The following is a 21,968-nucleotide window of genomic DNA, read 5'->3' as shown; positions in this document are numbered from 1 at the left end:
CCCAACTAGAAATGATACTCTGCTGGACCTAGTTCTTTCTAACAATACCGAGCTTATCACAAATGTGCATATAAAAGAGAATATGGGTAGCAGTGACCATAATATGATTTAATTGTAAGCTGTAATGATTTAATGTAAGCTGTAAACAGGAAGCAAAAACAGGAAAGATAAAAACATTTAATTTTAATAGAGCAAATTTTCCATAATTAAGGGTGTCTCTCTGTGACTTGGACTGGGAGACAATATTGTCCTCAAAGAATACTGAACAGAAATGGGAATGTTTTCAGTCTGTTCTAAAAAAGCACACTAAAATATATATTCTAATGAGTAATAAGTTTAAGAGGCTAAAATCAAAACAGCTGTGGCTCACAGGTGATATTAAAAAAGCCGTAAGGAACAAGAAAAGGGCATTCCAAAAATGAAAAAATGAAGGATCACCTTTATCATTTGAAAACTTTAAAGAATATAGCAAAAGATGTAAAAAGGAGATAAAATGTGCAAAAAGTGTGCAAAAGTAAGTCAAACTTGCCCCCAAAATTAAAAAAAATATATTAATAGCAAAATGATCAGATCTGAGCATGTAGGCTCCTTAAAGGATGTCGCTGGGTTGGTAACTGGGGATAAAGAAAAGGCAGATCTACTAAACACTTTTTTTAGCCCTGTGTACACAAAGGAAAATAACAGAGCTCAAGTCCAAATTCATAATAGCAATGTCACTGCCTTAAATGAGTCGCAATGGTTTACAATTCATATGACTGAGAAACAACTGGGAAAAATGAAGGTTGACAAAGCGCCAGGACCTGATGGATTACATCTACTTGCCCTCAAAGAGCTAAGCTCAGTTATTTCAAAGCCATTATTTCTAATTTTTAGAGACTCTTTAGTCACTGGCATGTTACCAATGTTTTGGCATAAGGCCAATGGGGTTTCTATCTTTAAAAAGGGTTAGTTTAACAATCATAGTTGGAAAGGTCCTAGAGAGTTTGATAAAGAACCACATAGAGAAGTTTCTGCTAGAAAATATTCTTATAAGTGATAAGTCAGCCTGGTTTCAAGAAAGACCGTAGTTGTCAACAAATTTACTCTCTTCTTATGAGGAAGTAAGTAAACAGTTAGACAGTGGAATAGCAGGTAATATAGTGTACTTGGACTTTGCTAAAGCATTTGACACTGTACCCCACAGACGGTTAATATGTTAGGGTCAATAGGTTTAGAAAAGTCAATCTGTAAACGGATAGAGAACTGGCTTAAAGACCGCATTCAGAGAGTTGTAATTAGTGTAATGATTCATACTCTGAATGGTCTAAAGTAATTAGTTGCGTACCCCAGGGTTCAGTGTTGGGACCTTTACTGTTTAACAACTTTATAAATGATATAGAGTTTGGGATTAAAAGTACCATTTCTGTGTTTGCAGATGTAATGTAAATTGTAATATATGTCATATATGTAATATATGTATGTATGTAATGGAATTATGTCCATACAGGATGTCTACAAGCAAACTTGGATGTACTGTTTGATTGCGCAGCCAAGTGACAAATGACATTTAATATAGATAAATGTAATGGTATGCACTTGGGAGCTAATAACATGTATGCTTCATACTGTCTAGGGGGAATACATTAGGGGGAGTTAAAAATGGAAAAGGATTTGGGGGTAGACCATAGACTTAATAATAGCACGCAATGTCAAGCTGCAATATCTAAAGCTAGGAAAGTACTTTCTTGTATTTACAGAGAAATTGACTGCAGAGATTGATACATAAACCTGGCCCTGTACAAAGCATCGGTTATTAGTGGTGTACCCCAGGGTTCAGTGTTGGGACCTTTACTGTTTAACATCTTTATAAATGATATAGAGTTTGGGATTAAAAGTATTATTTCTGTGTTTGCAGATAACACCAAACTTTGTTCTGATAAGTCAGAATTCAGAATACAAGGTAAAAAGTTTAGAACAGAGGGTACTCTCAAAATATCTGAAAAGGGCCTATAATAAAGCATTATCCCAAAAAAGAACTGATTTTCTCTTTGATCTAGCTAAAAACAAAGAGGGTAACTTGAAAGATGCAATCAATGAAGATGGTCAAAAAGATCCCCTGATTACATCCTATAATAAACATCATACATTACAGGATATTTTATCAAAAGATTGGCATATCCTTTTGCAGGACATTATAGTACATAAATACATCAATAGGACAACAAACTTTCCTATAAAAAGGCTGTTTCCTTCTACAATAAATTATATTAAATTAGATTATACATTAAATCAAAAATCTGGGGTGGGATCATTGAGTCTACAGGAATATGGCACATTAGCATGTGGCAGATGCAATCAGTGCAAATATATATATATATATATATATATATATATATAATATATATATATATATATATAATAAAATACTAATAAACTTCCTGTAAACTTCCAACGTAAATTTACATATAAACAGCGGAAGCACACTGACTGTAACTCGACAGGGATTGTTTATCTTCTTACAAGTGAGTGTGGTGCTTTCTATGTGGGAAAGAATTTTCACTCACTAAAGAGAAGAATCTTGTTTAATTTATGACATTGGAACAAAGTACAGCCTAACCCTAGATGTGGTAATTTTGAGATACTAGTACAGAGGGAATCCAGATTGATTTTTACATTGAAAACTAACAGATATCTGGGTCTAAATGAGCTTCAAATAATTTTTATGAATACAAATATAGAGGTTTTTTTTCTTTCTATTTTGATAGACACTAAAACCCTTTTTTCTTTCCTTGGTATATTCATTATACCATCAGAAAGTCTCCAATTACTATATACATGTTCATTGTTATTTATATTCATGAGTATTTGTTCGCTGACATATTTGGTAGTGTCCAATAGATTACAATAAATTGATACAATGAGCGACAAAAAAAAATTCTAATATGTGTAATGGAGACAATGGAATTAATATATTTATAATATATAGTAAATATATATATATATATATATATTAATGTGATTTCAACATTGTAAATATGTTATGGGGTTTTTGTTCCTTGAAATGATACCCCCACTGTGATTCCTGCAATTTTTGAACTGACCATGATAAACAAAATTATTTGAACATCTGTTCAGAATTATATAACAAAATCGACTTGTATATGGAACCCTTTTTCTTGGTTCTACACTATACTGAGGAACAAAATTTCAGCACACACACCCTGTTTTTGCAGGATGAGACACAGATACAGGGAAGTCCTGTGTTTGCAGGTGAGTTCAAATAAATAATGCAATTTTAGGATGAGGCATGGCTACTATGTAATGGAACTTAAGCTGCATACAAACGTGCAATTCTTGTCATTGGAAAGGATCTTTCACGATCCTTTCCAACCATAAGAACCGCACGATGCATGAACGAGTGCTGTACATACAGCGCTGTTCTGCTCTATGGAGAGGGGAGGGGGAGAGCGACGGAGTGGCACCCTGCTGCGCGCTCTCCCCCTTCACTGACATTAGGATCGCTTGTCGTTCATCGTCCGTCCGTCCTGGCGGATTCATGGACGATAAACGACGCAGGCTGTACACACGCAAGATTCTTGCCCGATATTCACCCTGAGTCGATTAACGGGCAAGAAAAATTGAACCTGTGTACGTAGCTTTACTGAAGTACTTTTACAGCTAGTATATAAGAAATAGACAGTATCTATTTCTTGTATGGTGATATATAGTAAGTGGTACATGTTTGCTTGTGTGAAAAAAAACCTTTATATATAGCTCATACCTAATCTATTGTGTACTTTATTCTAGGATAACTTTTTTCACTCCAATTTGGGGATTGAATGATAGTTTTTTGGTCTGAAGAAGCAGAGATGTCTCTGTGATATAATGTTACCATATTAAACTACAATACCTTATGTAACAACAATCTATATAATGATATGAAATTGTATACTTACCAGTCTGTAAAATGCTATACTTCAACCTGTTTTATATGTCTATATTTATGTACTGTATATGTTTGAATTTTGCTATGTGTGGAATAAATAAACTGTGAAATTTTATTCAATGCTATGGTGGCATAATTAATATATTGAGAAAACCCCGACTATATGGTGCCACATTATTTATACTTCTATGATGAGAGATTAGCTGAACTGAATTTATTCTGCTTTGAGCATTTAAGGGGCAAATAATCACCTTGTATAAATATATAAATGGATAGATAGGGGTAGGTTATGGTACTTCCTTTTAGCTAACCGGATCAAAGGACAGCCTCCTAATAGTCAAAGTGCAAAAAAAGAAAAAAGAGGTTTTGTGTGTGGCCAAAGTAAACTTATTTATATACATAAAGTTAGTTACAAAATTACATTGTGAAATTCATGAAGCAAAGTAATCATATGAGCTATACATACAATAGGAACAAATTTCAACAAATTGGTACAATCAAAATACTTTTTTTCATGACTATTTATTTTGCTTACATTGTAGTACGCTTATGGTCTCCCTAACACCAATGAGGAAGGACCTCTCCTTCAAATAATCCAGTCAATACTCCAAAATACACTAGGAGTTCTAAGTCTAGTTATATTGGTGATCTTGTTCACAACACATATCTGTGAATTGATATTACCCTATTATGTAATCACCAGCTACCTATGTTCTACACAGTACCAATTCGTTGAAATTTGTACCTATTGTATGTATACCTCACGTAATTATTTTGCTTTATGATTTCCACATTGTAATTTTGTAACCATGTTTCTCCATATAAATAACTTTGGCCTTAAACAAAACCCCTTTGTTCTTTTTTACATTTTAAATATATAAATGGTCCATATAGAGAACTCTCTTTCCAGTGATTCACTTTAAAGTCATTACAAAGTACAAGGGGTCACAGTTTGCATCTGGAGGAAAATACATTTATTCTTCGCATAAGGAAATGGAATAGGCTCCCTCAGAAAGTAGTTTTAGCAAGTACTGTAGATTGCTTAAAGGAAAAGCTGGATGCTTTTCTAGAAGAACATAATTTAACTGGGTATTAAAGTAAAGATAACAGAGACTGTTGATCCAGGGAACATCTGATTGCTTTACAGGATTAGGAAGTAATTTTTTTTTTCCGTTAGAGCAAATTGAACTAGTTTTTTGCCTTCCTCTGGATCAACTATGTCTATAGTGTTTTTATAAAGAATATGTTTATTTCCCTAGTGGTTGAACATAATACACTTTTTTCAACCTAACTTTGTGACTATATGTCACCTGACAATAGACTATTGAATATTTAGTCCACCTGCTATATGTCATAAGTTGTAACTTTAGTGTATTATTGATTTTTATACTGTTCCATTTTATTTTTTACTTTATCCTACTTTACTCCATGATCTGCTGAAATGGATATAATCTAAGATCAGTGTTTGACTCTATCTAAATAAAAATATTAAATCTGGCACTCGACTGGGTGAGAAATAGCCTGAGTATAGTATATATTACTACATATACTATATGTAGAGCATAATAAATATGTATAGCTTTGATTAAAAAAAATCACAGTCTTTGCCTAAACACCCAGTCCAATTAAAGCAGAACTAAACTGAAAATAAAAAAAATCCCACTCTCTTTAATTTCGCAGATCCCTTGATCCCACTGAGGAAGTCCTTGATCAGGTCCCGCACCATAAAGGGGAAAAAAAGAGTGCCAATCTCACTGCGCATATGTGAGATCCACATTTCTTTCCTTGTAATGTAGGAAAATGTCCTTTCTGCGCATGCCCGCGATCCTGGGATGCGTGACGTAGGTATCCTAGGAGGCTCTGCGCTTCCATTCAGTCTTGAACAGAATGGGACGGGGTTGCAGAAAAAAAAAAAGAATATGTTTACTTTATATAAAAGGGTTGTCTCAGCTTCATTGAGACAGCACACACCTTACTGTCATACTTTGTATTCAACCACTTGCTTAGGTAGTTTTTGACCCTGCTTTATTTGGGTTTCAATGAATACATATGTCCTTCCTGACATCTGTGCCTCACAAGACCCACAATACCCCTGAGGAAGCCAAGCTTGTAGGCAAAATGCGTTGAGTTAAAAGACGGCTGTGACCATTTTCTTTGGATGTCATTTATGGACTTAACTAAATATTAACGTACAGTAATTTGGTTGTGCTACATGCTAAAGAAAACCCTTGGTTTCCATTTTACTCTGAATTACGTATATGCCTAATCATACATATATTTTTATTAATAAAGCATTCTTCTTTACAATATTGTCACTGAACCCTCTTACTTTCTTTAATCTCAGTTTACAAAAGGATACATAAAAATAGAATCTCTATCAACAAAAACAATTTAACCTCTACCTGATTTAAATTGAATTCAGTAATTTTGGCTCGTGATATTTAGAATATACTTGTTAGGAGACGCATTTCTGGCTGGCGATCCTGCGCTGTAAACCACCGCAGTCCAGCGTGCCCTGTTTTTTCCCTCTGATGTCTCTTACAGCAGCAAAAAGGATCAACCAATCATCTGTCTGTCCTTTGCTCTGTAGCCAGGCACCAGTCGCTGTTGTAGCATTTAGCTAGTCTAATCTGCTGGTGGTGTAATTTTCTGTTTGATTAGTTGTTGCCAACTCTGCCTGTTATCTGGACCTGAGAATGTTACTACCTTGTCCTGCTTGGTGGACTCCAGTTCTCCACAGACACCATCATTTGCACACTAAAGTCCTGGGGGGCAAACGTGTATTGGGATGGTGCAACTAGCTTAGCAGGGCGTGGAGTTAGATTGGGTGATTGGCATCTGGTGAGTACTGGTGTTTAAAAAGTTAAATGTTTAAAAGTTTGGTAAATGGCTTACCTACAGGGTACACATGTTGTATGAATGGATCTGGAAAATTACTTAGTGACTAACTTATCACAAGTCTGGTCTCAAATATTTGTCTGTGAAAAAGTGTTTTTAAGGCAATAAGTGTATTTGTAATAGGTTGCGATTGACCCCAATTTGACATAATGGCTCTTCTTGCTGCCAACAGACACAGGGTAATCCAGTCCCTCTTCCTTGGTGTATAGGATGGGCAGAAGGATTTTCTCAAAAACCGAATAAACAAAGCAGGGGGTTTAGGGGGGGATTAACACCTTGTCACATTGTGTATAAATATTATAACTTGTTGCTAGAATGCAGACATGTATGTACATGACTGTAAATGATTTAATAATATGCTGATCACATTTGCAGATGGGGCACTGAGTTGGATTCTTGTTGTTTTCCAAACATCTTGTAGGCCCCATGCATAATTTCAAATTGTGTCTCCTTTCAGGTTTCATTATTATTAGCGTTTCAAACTGTTTAGTAACCCATATTAAATTTATTTACCTGGTAGCTGAGATATAATACAGTGTAGCAGTGCTCCAATATCCCATGGGGTGACACTCTCCTGTTCTACTGAATAATTTGAGCAGGTGAATTTTTTAAGCCAATCCACTATGTGTCTAGTTGAACTAGCTAAACTGTAGAACCTTAGGTTTGGAAAAATCCTTCCCTACGATTTAGTAAGAATAGTTTTTGAATGGAAATGTGTAGGCAATTGCCTTGCCAAAATAATGTAGTAAACATTTTATTCAGTTTAACATCACTGGGTGATACTAAGAGTATGGGGATAGTTTGTAGGTGGTATATTAGCCAAGAGAACATTACCATCTTAGGAAGATGACGTCTACCAATCAGCGACAAAGGCAAGTAAGTTGTTGTAGTTTCTGTATTAAAGGCGGGTATTTAAACGTGTAAACAGATGATGGGAGTTTACTAATTTAGATACCCAAGTAGGTCATTTTTGTGGTTGCCACCTCAAAGTATGTATGTTCTGTCCAGTTTCCTATTTTAGGGGAATCCATTGTAGTATTTCATTCATTGATACTTCCTTTCCCTTGAATTTTCTCTTGGTAAATTGCCAGATATTTTCATTGACATAATTATTGAAAAATGGGTAAAACCATTAATTTTTACACTTTGCTAATATATTCAAACAAATATCCGTCACAAATATCCTGATTCCTACTCTGCTTTGGGTTCCCAAATTGAGTTTGCATGTTAGGAACCCCGGGGGCCACTTCCATGTCAATGAACATCAGGGTATTGTCAGCACTGTGCTGTGGTGCCCCAAATATATTCTTGCTCATTCACAAAACTTCAAGACTGCATTTAGATGGTACAGTTACCCCTTCCTCACCACTCACTGCCACCTGAAATCAAATCTGTGGTGCTTGGGACAGAGTGGCTTGAGGGGGGCCTGTTACACATAGCTGGCCACTTAACTCTTCTGAACCCCAATTTCTCTGGATCAAAGGGATATTGGCAACTGGAAATGTGGAGGCCAGTAGGAAACCCCTTTTGGCCCCCCTCCCCTATTAAAATGTTATACCCATCATATCATGCTACCCTGTCACACAAAGCTATCCCCTTACTCTCTATGAACCCCAATTTTTTTCTGTAAGAAAAGGGAATTGTAGCTGCAAGTGCAGGACTCCTGTGGGTAACTCCCTCAAAAAAGTCATCACTATGGTGCCATCACAAGATTAAAAAAATTATACCTAACATACCGTGCTACCATATCATGCATAGCTGGGTACTTACCCTCTGTAAACCCTAATTTCTCCCTATCAGTGGATAAAGGGAAATGTAGTATAAGTGGGGGACTTTTGTGGCAAACTCCCCCTAAATTTTTATTGCTGCCGCGCCATCACATGGTGAGAAAAGCTATACTTATCTTACCATGCTATCCTATCACACATATCTGGCCACTTACCTTCTGTGAACCCTAATTTCTCAGGAATGGGGAGATGTAGGAACCTGAAGATGTAGCAGTAAGAACATGCCCCCCTTGGCTATCTTTGACATGAATTGCATTTGTCTGGAAATATCCATTGCAGAGATTTTGGGGTACAAAGGAGGTCAGTGACCCCTATAACTGACAGGACACATTGTATGGTGTGGTTTCTGCTCTTTGGTACAGGAATGGTGAGCAGGGAGCAATATACGGCCAGCACTGATAGATAGAATGGTGAATGCAGAAATTCTTGATTTGTCATTTCTTATATTTGGTGCATGTATGTTATGGTAACTAGAATCCATTCAATTTATTTTCATTTCATCTTTAATGTTTGTTTGCATTGTGTCCCGCAAGATTTATCTCAATGTCAACAGTGGCTCGGCAACCAACATCTGCCAAGACACATTACATGGTGATTGGAATAAAGTGTGTGTGTTCTGTGGATATAATTGCTATGGTATTTAAAGTAGACCTAAACTTTTTTATCTTGGGTTTATCGATGACATAGGCCCACATTATGCTGATCTTTCTGGGTTTTACTTTACTTAACCTCCTAAACTGTTAAAAAAAATCTTGTCCCTTTCCCCTGGGTTCTCCACCTCTGCAGCATTAAAGAGGAGACTTCGGGGGCACATGTGAGATTGACAACATTATAAATCAAAGAGGAAAAAAAACACTAAACTTGCTGAATAATTAGGACAGGCTCCACAGATGATACTCAGCTGTGCGAAGGAGGATTTTTATGAATGTACTGGGCTGTTTGGAGGAGGAGAATGATACTGGGCTGATAATGTGCAAGTGTGTGGTATGGCGGTTGGATATGGGGTCTTATCTGTATTTTGTGATGGTGGGCATGATATGTGGTTAACATCTATGACATCAGCACCAACCAATCACAATAGAAATAGAGCGAATAGAGAGCCCGGATGATGACCTTCAGGAATGGGGGGGGGGGGGGGGGCGTGGGTGGAGAAGAAAGTTAGGAGTGGATGGCAAAGTCAACTCACCACACACAGGATGGCCACATCCATACAAGTAATAAAAGTTTTATTTTTACTAGATGAGTGCTGACACAGCCAGCACCTCTAAGAGGACTGACATTCCAATGCAAGTATGGGAGAACAGATATCTAATATTAGGTCTGATGTTAGAGCTTAAACTGCTTTAACTACATTGGTAGAACTGATGTAGTGGCCTGATAGGCTGCAAATGTCTTCAACATTACAAAAACAAGCCCTGTTGAATGTGACTAACTGCCACTAGCTTTACAATGACCTGAATAAATGGATACTTTCACAAACATATTTTGCATATACTATACTCACCAAATAGCATTAGGCTGTGCTTGGCAGCCACTTTCACTTCATCTTTGTCAGTTTGGCACAGATAAACGAGTTGGTCTATACTCTCTTTGGCCTGCAAATAGACAAAATCACAATACAAGATTTAGGACATTAAACAGACTTTCACTATTAATCAATATAGATTATTCACAATTTTTCATGATCAAACTCAACATTTTTGCTGTTTAATGCACAAGTTTACAAATGCAGGCAATACTTTTTAGGTCTAGACTAATTGGCAAAATAACACACAGAATTTTGTCCTATGACACAGTTTCAAGTAACCAGATGATTGTTTTATCAGTTGCAAAAAATGTAGTGATTGCCTTTGCCCAGATTTACTCCCAGACCTTCTTATTCCCCATTTAGTGCATGCCTTAGCATTTTACATGAACTAAATTACTTGCCTACAAGAGGCCTGGATCCTGGCAACCAAAAGACTTTAGGCCAGTTATTTGTTGCTTGGATGAACAATGAATATTTGTTTATTTATTTTAGAGAATACTATTAAATCACCAACATTTTTAGACAACATTTTTAGACTGCATTAAAACCCCTGGAAGCCCCCCTCCCCTTCATAATCAAAATATATACTACAACATTCAAAACACATTACAGAACAAAATAACAGAGAAAAATAAAAAAAACAAAAGTTTCACCCAATAATCATGTGTATTTCTAGATTGTGCAACATCAATCGCTTAGTACAGCCCTATGTAGTTAGCTGTTTGCATAGAGACTGTTTTACTGAACACATCAAAACAACCCATTCAAAATACCCCATGTAAAATATTTTTAAAAAATCATATATTTGTAACTTATCAGTGGTATATCAGTGGTATCAGTTAAAGAGGGTAAAAATTAAACATATGTGGTTCACAGCTGATGTAAAATAAAGTTTGAAAAAAAATAAAGCTGAAATAAAATAAAGAACAAGAAAGGGGCATTCCAAAAATATATAAATGAAGGGTCACCTTCATCATTTGAAAACTATGAAAACTATCATAACAAAACATGTAAAAAGGAGATAAAATGTGCAAACCTTCAAAATGATAGACAGATTGCAAAGGATAGTAAGGCAAACCCCTAATTTTTTAAAAATATATTAATAGCAAAAAGATCAGATACGAGCATGTAGGCCCCTCTAAAGAATGTCTACTAAATTTACTAAAAACTTCTTTTTTAGCTCTGTGTACACAAAGAAAAATGGCAGAGCTCAAGTCCAAATTCATAATAGCAATGTCACTGCCTTAAATGAGTCACAACAGCTCAAAATTTATATGATTGAGAAACAGTTGGGCAAAATTAAGGTTGACACAGCACCAGTACCCAATGGATTACATCCACGTGTACTGAGCTGAGCCCATCTATTTCAAAGCCATTATTTCTAATTTTTAGAGACTTTTTAGTCACTGGCATGGTACTGATAGATTGGCGTATGGCCAAGGTGGTTCCTATCTTCAAAGAGGGAGCAATATTATTACCAGGCAACTATAGACCGGTTAGTTTAACGTCCATAGTTGGAAAGGTCCTAGAGAGTTTGATAAAGAGCCACATAGAGGAGTTTCAGCTAGAAAATAATAATATAAGTGATAGTTAACATGGCTTCAAGAAAGACTGAAGTTGTCAAACAAATTTACTCTCTTTTTATGAGGAAGTAAGTAAACAGGTAGAAAGTGGAATAGCAGTTAATATAGTGTACTTGGACTTTGGTAAAGCATTTGACACTGTACCCCACAGACGGTTAATGTGCATGTTGGGGTCATTAGTTTTGGAAAAGTCAATCAGTAAATGGATAGAGAACTGGCTTAAAGACCGCATCCAGAAAGTTGTAATTAATGATTCATACTCTGAATGGTCTAAGGTTATTAGTGGTGTACCACAGGGTTCACTGTTGGAACCTTTAATGTTTAATATCTTTAAAAATGAAAAAGAAAATGGGATCACAAGTACAATTTCTGTGTTACAATATCTAAACCTAGTAAAGTACTTATTAGTATTAGTATTAAAAAAGCAATAGACTGCAGAGATCGAGACATATTCCTGTCACTGTACAAAGCATTGGTCAGACCACATCTGGAATATGCAGTCCAGTTTTGGGCACCAGTTCACAAAAAGGACCTTGTGGAATTAGAGAGCGTGCAGAGAAGGGCAACTAAACTAATAAAGGGAATAGAGGAGCTCAGCTATGAGGAGAGGTTAGCTGAACTGAATCTTTTCTCCCTTGAGAAGAGACGTATGAGGGGGGATATGATCAGGGGGGATATGGGATGGTCCATATAGAGAACCCTCTGCCCAATTATTCACTTTGAGATCCTTACAAAAAACAAGAGGGCACTATTTGCATCTGGAGGAAAAGAAGTTTAAGCTCCGGATAAGGAAGGGATTCTTCACAGTAAGGTCTGTGAAAATGTGGAATCGGCTCCCTCAGGAAATAGTTTAAGTCTTAAACACCCAAAAATGAGTACAGCAAAAAAGCAAAAACAGACAGTGAAAGATCATTCCAAGATGCCTGGACAGAGTCATTTGGCGTGATTGAACGGAAGGGGAAGCGTTATGTATTCTGTGTAATGAAAGTGTTGTGGGTCGCACATCAAGTGTCAGATGGCACTTTGACACTAACCACAAAAATGTTTGCCTAACTTGGTGAACCTGAAATAAAATAGTTTCTTGAAGGGAAATTGAGGAAATATCATTCCCAGCATGTTAGTTTTTGCAACTATCTTTCTAGAACAAATCATCTGAATCATTCTTCAAATTTCACTGTGCATAGCAAAACATGGAAAGCCCCTCTGATGAGGATATTTTCAAAATAGCCATGATGTCTGGGAGAAATTACCCTTTTCATGATTTCTTAAACAAGGATAAAATTATTCAACACATCTCTGAGATGCCACTTAGCAGAAATACCGTTAAAGCTCGAGTCTAGCACATTTATTATTATTATTATTATTATTAATAATAATAATAATAATAATAATAATAATAAAAAACAGGATTTATAAAGCGCCAACATATTACGTAGTGCTGTTCATTAATGGCAAGTGATGTTAGTCAGCAGCTCACCACTGAATTCCAAAATGCAGCCTGTTACTCCATAAGCCTGGATGAAAGCACAGATATAAATAATCATGCAAGGCTAGCAGCAATTTTGGGTTATGCTGTTGGCGACATCATGGGAGAAGAGCTGGTGAAACTGGTGTCTTTGCCTGAAAGAACACAAGGGATAGATATCTACAATGCTGTAATGGAGGCTTTTTTGGACATAAGACCAGAAAAAGTGGTTTCAATTACTAGTAATGGGGCACCTTCTATGGTGGGGGCAACATCTGGTTTCATACAGTTCTCGTTAAAGAAACAAAACATCATTCAACAAAGTCATTCATTTCCATAGTATGATACATCAAGAGGCTCCTTGTGCCAGGGAAAGCAGCAAAAAATTTGACAATGTCCTCAAAGATGTTACAAAAATGGTGAATTACATCATGGCTTGTGCTCTGAATTTTCCACAGTTTCAAGCATTTCTTGAGGAGGTTCGGACACAGTATATTTGTTTACTTATGTACAATAATGTCCAGTACCAAACCTAGCCTAAATCCAAACTAGGTTTGGTGTACCCAGATTACTAAAGTATACAGGATGCTCTATCTTTGCTTTAATTTGGAATTTACCTACTGCATTATATGATATAGATATATTATATTATGTAGAATTCATATGTATATATGCACTAGTAGCAATGTTTTTACATATTGTCCAGTATGACCTATGTCATTGGAATGTATATCATGTTTTTTTGTTGTTTTCTACTTGAATTTACTCATAGACCGTAAAGTCTTCATACTATCATACCCCTGAGGAAGCCTAAATTGGTGAACACATCGAGACCCTTTACGACTAATACGGTTACACAATCTGAGTTAGAATACCTATGTCTAATCCAAATATCCCAGTCTTGTGACATTGCAACTGGACTGGGGATATTATGAACAAGTACTATATGTAAGATAATTATGTATGAATGTGATCTGCATCAATACATGATTAATATGTTTCTACACTCAATGTCTCTACGCTGTAGCCTGCTTGGGTGAAATGAGTCTGTTTATGAATGAATAAGGGCAGGAATATCCACAGCTCACTGATATGGCCTTGCTTAACAACCTCATGTTTTTTACAGATTTTACACAACACCTCAGTGTACTGAACAAACAACTACAGGGTGTAGGGAAAACAGCAGAAAGAATGTTTTGTGATATCAAAACATTTGAGCGAAAACTGCAGGTTTTTGAATGAGACCTTGAAAGTGGGCTGCTGAAATATTTTCCCAATCTAAAAAAATGCAATTCTACAATATTTACAGACAATCCTACAAACAATCAGAACATTTACAAAGAGTTCATTGGCATTTTAGCACCTGCAAAGGCGAATTTTTTTAACAGATTTTTACAGTTCCGTATGATGGAGACAACCCTGTGTTTTCTTACTTCTCCAGATGTTGCCAAATTTGAAGAATTTGGATTTACCCGTAATGGGCAAGTAGCTAGAGACATTCATGTGAAATCTTAATTTACGTCATATTTCTCGGCAGGTAAGTAGCGTATCTCTTATCAATAGGTTGTCAAGTCAAGTGATGGGTAAATTGCTGACTTTACAATGAAATAATACCCTAAGATGCCAGGGGTCTACCATATTCTGCTTCAATCCATAGTTTGAATATCTGGATGTCTCTGACAGCCAGTCTTTAACATGTCGCATAAGGCATGCTAGGTTGTATAGCCTTATATTAGGAAAGTTAAATCCCCTTCCTCCTTCCTCATATACAACTTTGTCAGGGAGATTCTGGCTCATTTTCCTTGCCATAGGAAAGTACTGAACGCTGTGTAAAGCGGTGTAAGGTCATTTCGTTTAAGTAGGAGGGGAATAGTGTGCATAGGATACAATATTTTGGCAAAGGACATCATTTTCATTAGATGGAAAAAACGGACAGTGGTAGTTTTCCCGATGTATTTAATTTTCTAAGTATCTTCTGGATCAGTGGTGGATAATTAAATTGAAAGATAGAAGAGGGTTTCTTACCAATTTTAATACCCAAGTAGATAATGTACGAATTAGCTATCGTAAATGAGGTATTTGTCAACCATGACTATTCACTCATATAAATTTTGTTAAAATTAATTTTCAATCCAGATATCTCACTGAATGTGGTAAACAAGGTTTAAATATGGTCAATATCTGTGGATGGGTTTGCCGTAAAAAGCAGGATGTCATGAGCAAAATATGCCGCTTTAACCTCCCCCTTTCCTATTACTACACTATGATAATTAGGTGAGCTTTCAGTAGTTCATATCAAGTTCAAATCAGAGGTTTGAAGGCTTGACCTTTTTGACAGGTCAATAAATGAGGATATAGTAGTATGCACTCTTGCCTTAGGCGCTGTGTACATACTCTGGAGTAACTGGTAGTAATCCCCCTCTATCCCAATATGGCATAATACTTTGAACAACCATTGTGAGTTAACATTATCAAATGCCTTTAGCGGCATCAATTCACATTTATAAAAGAAATTGGTTGATATGACTCTAATCTAGGGCCCTTATCTTTTTTTGGTAAAACTTTAATACAGGATTCTTTCCCCTTATAAAAATTCTGCTGTATAACTGTTGGGACCTGCTGCTTTCCCTTGACAGATCTGAAATCGTGGATTGAATTTCTAACATAGTGATCCGAGCATTTAACATTCCTAGCTGCACTTCGGCATTTTAACCTTTTGTAAAAATGTTTTTGCTGCTTCTTCCTGTATTGACCCAGAAGTATATAATTTTTGATAATATGACGGAAAGGAAGAATTAATCTCCTCTGGGTGAGACGTTAGCTGGCCTCCTGGCTTAAACAAGGAGGTGACATAACTTGGTTTAAAAGGGGGATGTTCATGCATCATTTTCCCCAAGGTTTACAGAGAAAGGTACCTCTGACTACTAGAAGGTGAAGTTCTACCACTGTTATTTATCATTTAGGACTGATAGGTATTCTCTATTGATAGGTATACTCTCTATTGTGTTGCTATCTAGAAATCAATAACCAAAACTCTGCCCAGGTAACCGCCTGTCATTGCTCAGCCAGTGCGAGTAATAACCCACTGGTATGGTCCAGTAGCTGTATTTGAGTATACAACTCAGGCAAATTATTGACAGGTTTATAGATTATAAACATTAAAGGATTCAATGCTACAAGTACACGTAATAGTAATGCTACAAGTATGGCATTACGGCGTCAACTCATCAGCTTTCACAACTCACAGCATTCCTCCTTACACTCAGTCCACAGGATTAGTGACAGCCTGTAAGACTTACACTGACACATGCTGATTGTTTGCAGGTCTGAAGACTGTGCAGACTGTGTTTTTTTGTGTTCCTAGTGGTAGTAATGAAACTTGATTGTTAAGTTAGAAGTGTCTGCATACTAATAATTATTTAAAGGTTATCCCATCTCTTATCTTACTGTACCTTTTACACCACCAGTTGTTACTGCTTACCTTTAAACACCCTAGTGCTGCGCAGCCTGCAACTCTTATTTGTATGTCTTCATCTTCCAACTGTTCCAAGAAAGATACCAGAGCCTAAAAAAATAATAGAAAGCAATATTCTGAGAAGAAACCGATAATCCAGTTTTCCCAAAGTAATTAAGGCAAAAGCATAAACAAACGTGTATGTGGTAGGAGGTATTTTTGATAAATCGGAAAATGATATACTTATCCTCCATGATTTTCCTTTCCTGGCGCATCTTCTTGTCCGCTTACAATTACAATACAGTTAGTTTGGTGTCTGCCCTTCTTAATTACAAAAAAATTAGTTTGGGTTATGCCCTGCTTAATCCCCATAGGACTGGTAACTATATTTTCTCAGCCCCTTTCAGTCCACCCCATTTTATAACTATCTTCACAAGGAGTGGGACCTTGTATGCAGCCTCGAAGATGTTCCTAGAAATGAATCTTATACATAGTTACATAGTAAGTCAGGTTTAAAAAAGACATACGTCTAAGAAGTTCAACCTATAGGAAAATAAACATATCCTAGATATAAAACCCTATGGACATAGTTGATCCAGAGAAAGGCAAAAAAACTCTGATTGTTAGGAGATGCTTATCTGTCCAGCATCTCCATGCTGTGCGCCATTGTAGTATAAAACACTGTTTATTCTGTCTATGCTGTCATTTGCAGCAGCCAGGAGAATTAGGATATCAGCAGCCCCTGCTTCCCTTTAGTTGTGCAGCCTAATGTATTTTATGGCATCCCCAGCATCTATTGTTAGGCTGTACACAGCTGAAGGGGATTCTAGAGGCTGGTCAGCTCCCTACTCCGTCCTGCACTGCTATTGGCTGCTGAGGCTTTATAGCCTCTCTGCTCCCGGTCACCAGTGATTGTTAGCGTATAGCTGGGCTATAGGGGCTTCTGCCAGCCCATTCCTAGACACCCTCTCTTGTGGAGTAAGCCCTGGGGGCAACCGAGTGCTGGGAGACGCAACCAGTCTCCTGAGGCTGAGGGGCTTGGTATAGGTGAAGACTGCGGTGTTAGATTGGGGGACTGGTGTCTGGTGAGGACTGGTGCTGAACAGGGGAAAAAAAATCCTTCCTGATTCAATGAGGCAAACGGATGTTCTTGGGATCAACAGTCTCTGTTATCTTTACTTTTAATACCCAGTTTTAATCTGTGCTTCTATAAAAGCTTCTAGCTTTTTCTTAAAGCAATCTATATTAGTTGCTGAAACTTCTTCCTGGGGGAGCCTATTCTACATTTTCACAGACTTTACAGTGAAGAATCCTTTCCTTATCCAGAGCTTAAACTTTTCCTCCAGAGGCAAAGAGTGCCCTCTTTTATTTTGTAACAATCCTAAAGTGAATACTTGGGAAAAAAGTTCTCTATATGGACCATTTATATATTAATACAGGGTGATCATATTCCCCTTGAACGTCTCTTCTCAAGGGAGAAAGGATTCAGTTCAGCTAATATTTCCTTATAGCTGAGTTCCTCCAATCCTTTTATTAGTTTAGTTGCCTTTCTCTGCACTCTCTCCAATTCCACAATTTCCTTTTTGTGAATTGGTGCCCAAAACTGGATTTTGATATTGTACAGGGGCAGGATTATGTCTTGATCTCTGCAAGTCTATGATCTACCAGAAAACCCAGATCCTTTTCTACTTCTGACTTCCCCAACTTTATTCCCCCTAGACAGTATAAAGCATGCATGTTATTAGCCCCCAAGTGCATAACTTTACATTTATCTACATCAAATGCCATTTACCACTTGGTTGCCCAATCAAACAGTACATCCAGGTCTGCTTGTAGATTAAAGACATCCTGTATGGACTTAATTCCGTTACATAGTTTGGTGTTATCTGCAAACACAGAAATAGTACTTTTAATCCCAAACTCTGTATCATTTATAAAGATGTTAAACAGTAAAGGTCCCAACACTGAACCCTGGGGTACACCACTAATAACCTTGTACTATTCAGAGTATGAATTATTAATCACTACTTTCTGGATGCAGTCTTTAAGCCAGTTCCCTATCCATTTACAGATTGAATTTTCTAAACCGGTTGACTCTAACTTGCATATTAACTGCAACTTCTGTCTTTCTTAAATCCATGCTTACCATCACTTATTATTATATTTTCTAGCAGAAACTCCTCTGTGTGGTTCTTTATAAAACTCTCTAGGACCTTTCCAACTATGGACGTTAAACTTATCGGTCTGTAGTTACTTGATAATGACTTTGCTCCTTTTCTGAAGATATGACGCACATTGGCCTTACACCAATTCATTGGTACCTCGCGAGTGATTAAAGAGTCTCTAAAAATTAGAAACAATGGCTTTGAAATAACTTAAATTAGCTCTTTGAGGATACATGGATTTCAATAATTATGTCCTGGTGATTTGTCAACCTTAATGTTGCCCAACTGTTTCTCAATAATATCAATTTTAAGCCATTGTGGCTCATTTAAGGCAGTGACATTGCTATTAGCAATTTGGGCTTGAGCTCTGTGATTGTCCTTTGTGGACACAGAGTGAAAAAATGTGTTTAGTTAATTCGCCTTTTACTTTTCCCCAGTTACCAACTAAGAGAATCCTTTAGGGGGCCTACATGCTCAGATCTAATATTTTTGCTATTATTATATTTAAAAAAAATGGGGGGTTTGCTTTACTTTCTTTTGCAATTTGTCTTTTATTTTGAAGTTTTTCACATTTTATCTCACTTTTACATCTTTTGTTATATTCTATATAGTTTTCGAATGATGAAGATAATCCATTTTTTTTATATTTTTAGCATGCCCTTTTTTTATTCTTTATGGATTTTTTAACAGTAGATGTGAGCCACACTTATTACTCATTGGAATATATTTTTCAGTGTGTTTGTATAGAACATACTTGAATATAGAAGACAAGTAAACAACACCAGATTTACTGAGCATCATGGCAACATACAATGGGAATTACTTGTCAAACTTGGGTGGGAGACTGCAAAAAGTAGCCATTTATTATTGAACAACGTAAAACAAATTACATTTAAAAAAAATATTCTGCCAAACCCCATGCTTGTAATTAATGAAGGTATTAGCTGACAACTATGGTACTGCTTGGCAATTTGTCTCCACAAGAACATACCCCAATGTAACCTGCAAGTACTTCTTTAAAACATGGGCCACATCCACCAGATGGAGAATTGCTTCAAAAACAAACATCATCAGCATGACTGTTTTTTGATTATTGTGGAAGAGATTGAGACTTTTGGGATGAATTCTAATGAAGGCTTTAACACCACCCTGTCGAGGAAGAAGGACAGGTAAGGTTCCTTAAACTAAAATTATTGAATTTCTAAGAGTGTTCTAGCAAATTAGATGGTAACTAAAAAGATAGACTTCGGTGTCTGCCTCCAGCGGGTGAATTTGACTGCAGGGCAGAGAATCTAGCACTAAAAATAACTCCTGCTTTGGGCAACACTGCTTTCTCCGAGGTCAAATATGCATACATGGCTTGATAACTGCTTGACTAGAGAGTGTTTGGCCCTTCTTATATTTCCGACAGCTGACAGAGCTGAGACTTGGACCTTAATTATTCTAGTACTTAGGACCTTACCCAGGCCTTACTGGAGGAAACCCAAAATTTGCGTGGAACAATGGTACTCCATATTCAACAGTTCTGAGCAAAAAAAAAAAAAACACTGTATATTTTGCCAAGAGTTTGTAATCTTGTAATCAGCAGTTGGATGGCTTTTCCTTCCTTAGGAGTGTAGAGATCTGGGTTCTTTATAGGAATGGGTGAAGCAATTGGCCATGGGATATTAGGTTACAGGTCTACAGAAGAGGCTTAACTGGTCCACTAGCTTGTTCCACACTGTTGGAATATAGACTGCTTTCAAGCTGGCCAGGTTTCTTTGAGCCCACTGCATTGGTTTGAGTTTGCTAGCAGTGTCTGGCTCTGGATACCTCCCAGATGCTCAAAATATGCTACTGCTGCCACCATCCCTGCAGCAAGCCGAAGCAATTAGGACAGGGATTCTTATCTATTGTAGTCCATTCTATCCCATTAGTTCTTTGGTTTCCTAATGAAAGGAAACACTGTCACAACATTTTTTCACTTTTGTTGGGGATTCTTCAAACTTAAGCTAACCAATTACTTCCTTCATTTCGACTGAAGCAAAGAGGATTACCAGCATAAAGTCAAAGCCAGTAGCAGCAGGAAGTCCTTGGCTTCTAAGGATAACTGTGAGGTCTTCTTTAGATCAACCCAATGGAAATGACAATAGTGCCTCTCTCATTGCTTTATTGAAGTGTCCTTGGAATCTCAGTTCATAAGGCAGGAAAAACTCACCAAATACCCAGCACTGACCCTGTGAGGGGCAAGAATATCTGGAGGGAGAAGGTCCACTGTAGTGTGAGTGAGAACTCAATTGGCCATGCTTGCAGAGATGACACTATGACTTCAAAATGAAAGACAGATTGCAAAGGAAAGTAAAGCAAACCCCCTATTTAAAAAAGAAATATATTGATAGCAAAAAAAAAGCAGTGTATTGAAAGTATAATACAAGTGTATTCCATCATTTCAGGAATAAAAATACAGTGAAACTGTATTTCACTGACAGCGCCCCTTTTGTCTGCCACATTCTTTCTGGAAATCATAGCATGCAACCAGACATCACCATTACCCTTTGATGCTCTGCTTACTTAACCCTAACTGGTTTCCTTTCTTTACTGACCACATTATCCTGCAACCTACCTCCTTGTCAATGAGTCCCCTGAGGAAGCCTCAATAGGTAAATTGCGTCGGGACAAAAATAATACTCTTGTTATCATTTTATATATTGTCAGTAATGCTATGTATAGTTGAAAGGTCCAAAGCTCCCCCAGCTTTCTTACATGAAGCGGGTTGACCTCATTCTTTGTTGTATTAATTTGTATTGTACGCCATATATTCACTTTTTCACTGTATTTTTGTTCCTGAAACAAAGGAATACACTTGTATTATACTTTCAATACACTGCCACAGCAAAAAATACCCCACCATTCTCTCTTTCCCCATTTATGTAAGTTGGGGGTCAATAGGTTTAGAAAAGCCAATCTGTAAATGGATAGAAAACTGGCTTAAGGACTGCATGACATTTATTATTGAGGGCACTTGTGGGCTAACAACATGCATGCTTCATACTGTCTAGGGGGAATACATTTGGGAAATCAAAAATAGAAAAGGATCTGGGTTTTCTGGTAGATCATAGACTTAATAATAGCATGCAACGCCAAGCTGCAATTTCTAAGGCTAGCATAGTACTTTCTAGTATTA

General features: G+C 36.9%; 1 protein-coding gene across 6 annotated transcripts in view; it reads right to left on the bottom strand.

The window, feature by feature from the left end:
• The window catches only part of RIPOR1 (RHO family interacting cell polarization regulator 1), a 299,897-nt gene that overhangs the window by 9,954 nt on the left and 267,975 nt on the right, over positions 1-21,968 (bottom strand). For 5 of the 6 annotated variants that reach the window (XM_072422972.1, XM_072422976.1, XM_072422973.1 and 2 more), the window contains 2 exons: positions 16,668-16,751; positions 10,115-10,205 (listed from right to left, as the gene is read on the bottom strand). In XM_072422972.1, the coding sequence (XP_072279073.1) occupies positions 10,115-10,205; positions 16,668-16,751 (175 nt within the window). Of the gene's footprint in view, positions 1-10,114; positions 10,206-16,667; positions 16,752-18,432; positions 18,527-21,968 lie in introns of those variants that run through there. The other variant, XM_072422974.1, reaches the window with a different exon arrangement.

Source organism: Pyxicephalus adspersus, chromosome 9 (assembly GCF_032062135.1).
Source record: "Pyxicephalus adspersus chromosome 9, UCB_Pads_2.0, whole genome shotgun sequence".
Classification (NCBI taxonomy): Eukaryota; Metazoa; Chordata; class Amphibia; order Anura; family Pyxicephalidae; genus Pyxicephalus; species Pyxicephalus adspersus.
This window is presented reverse-complemented; position numbering and strand designations above follow the sequence as displayed.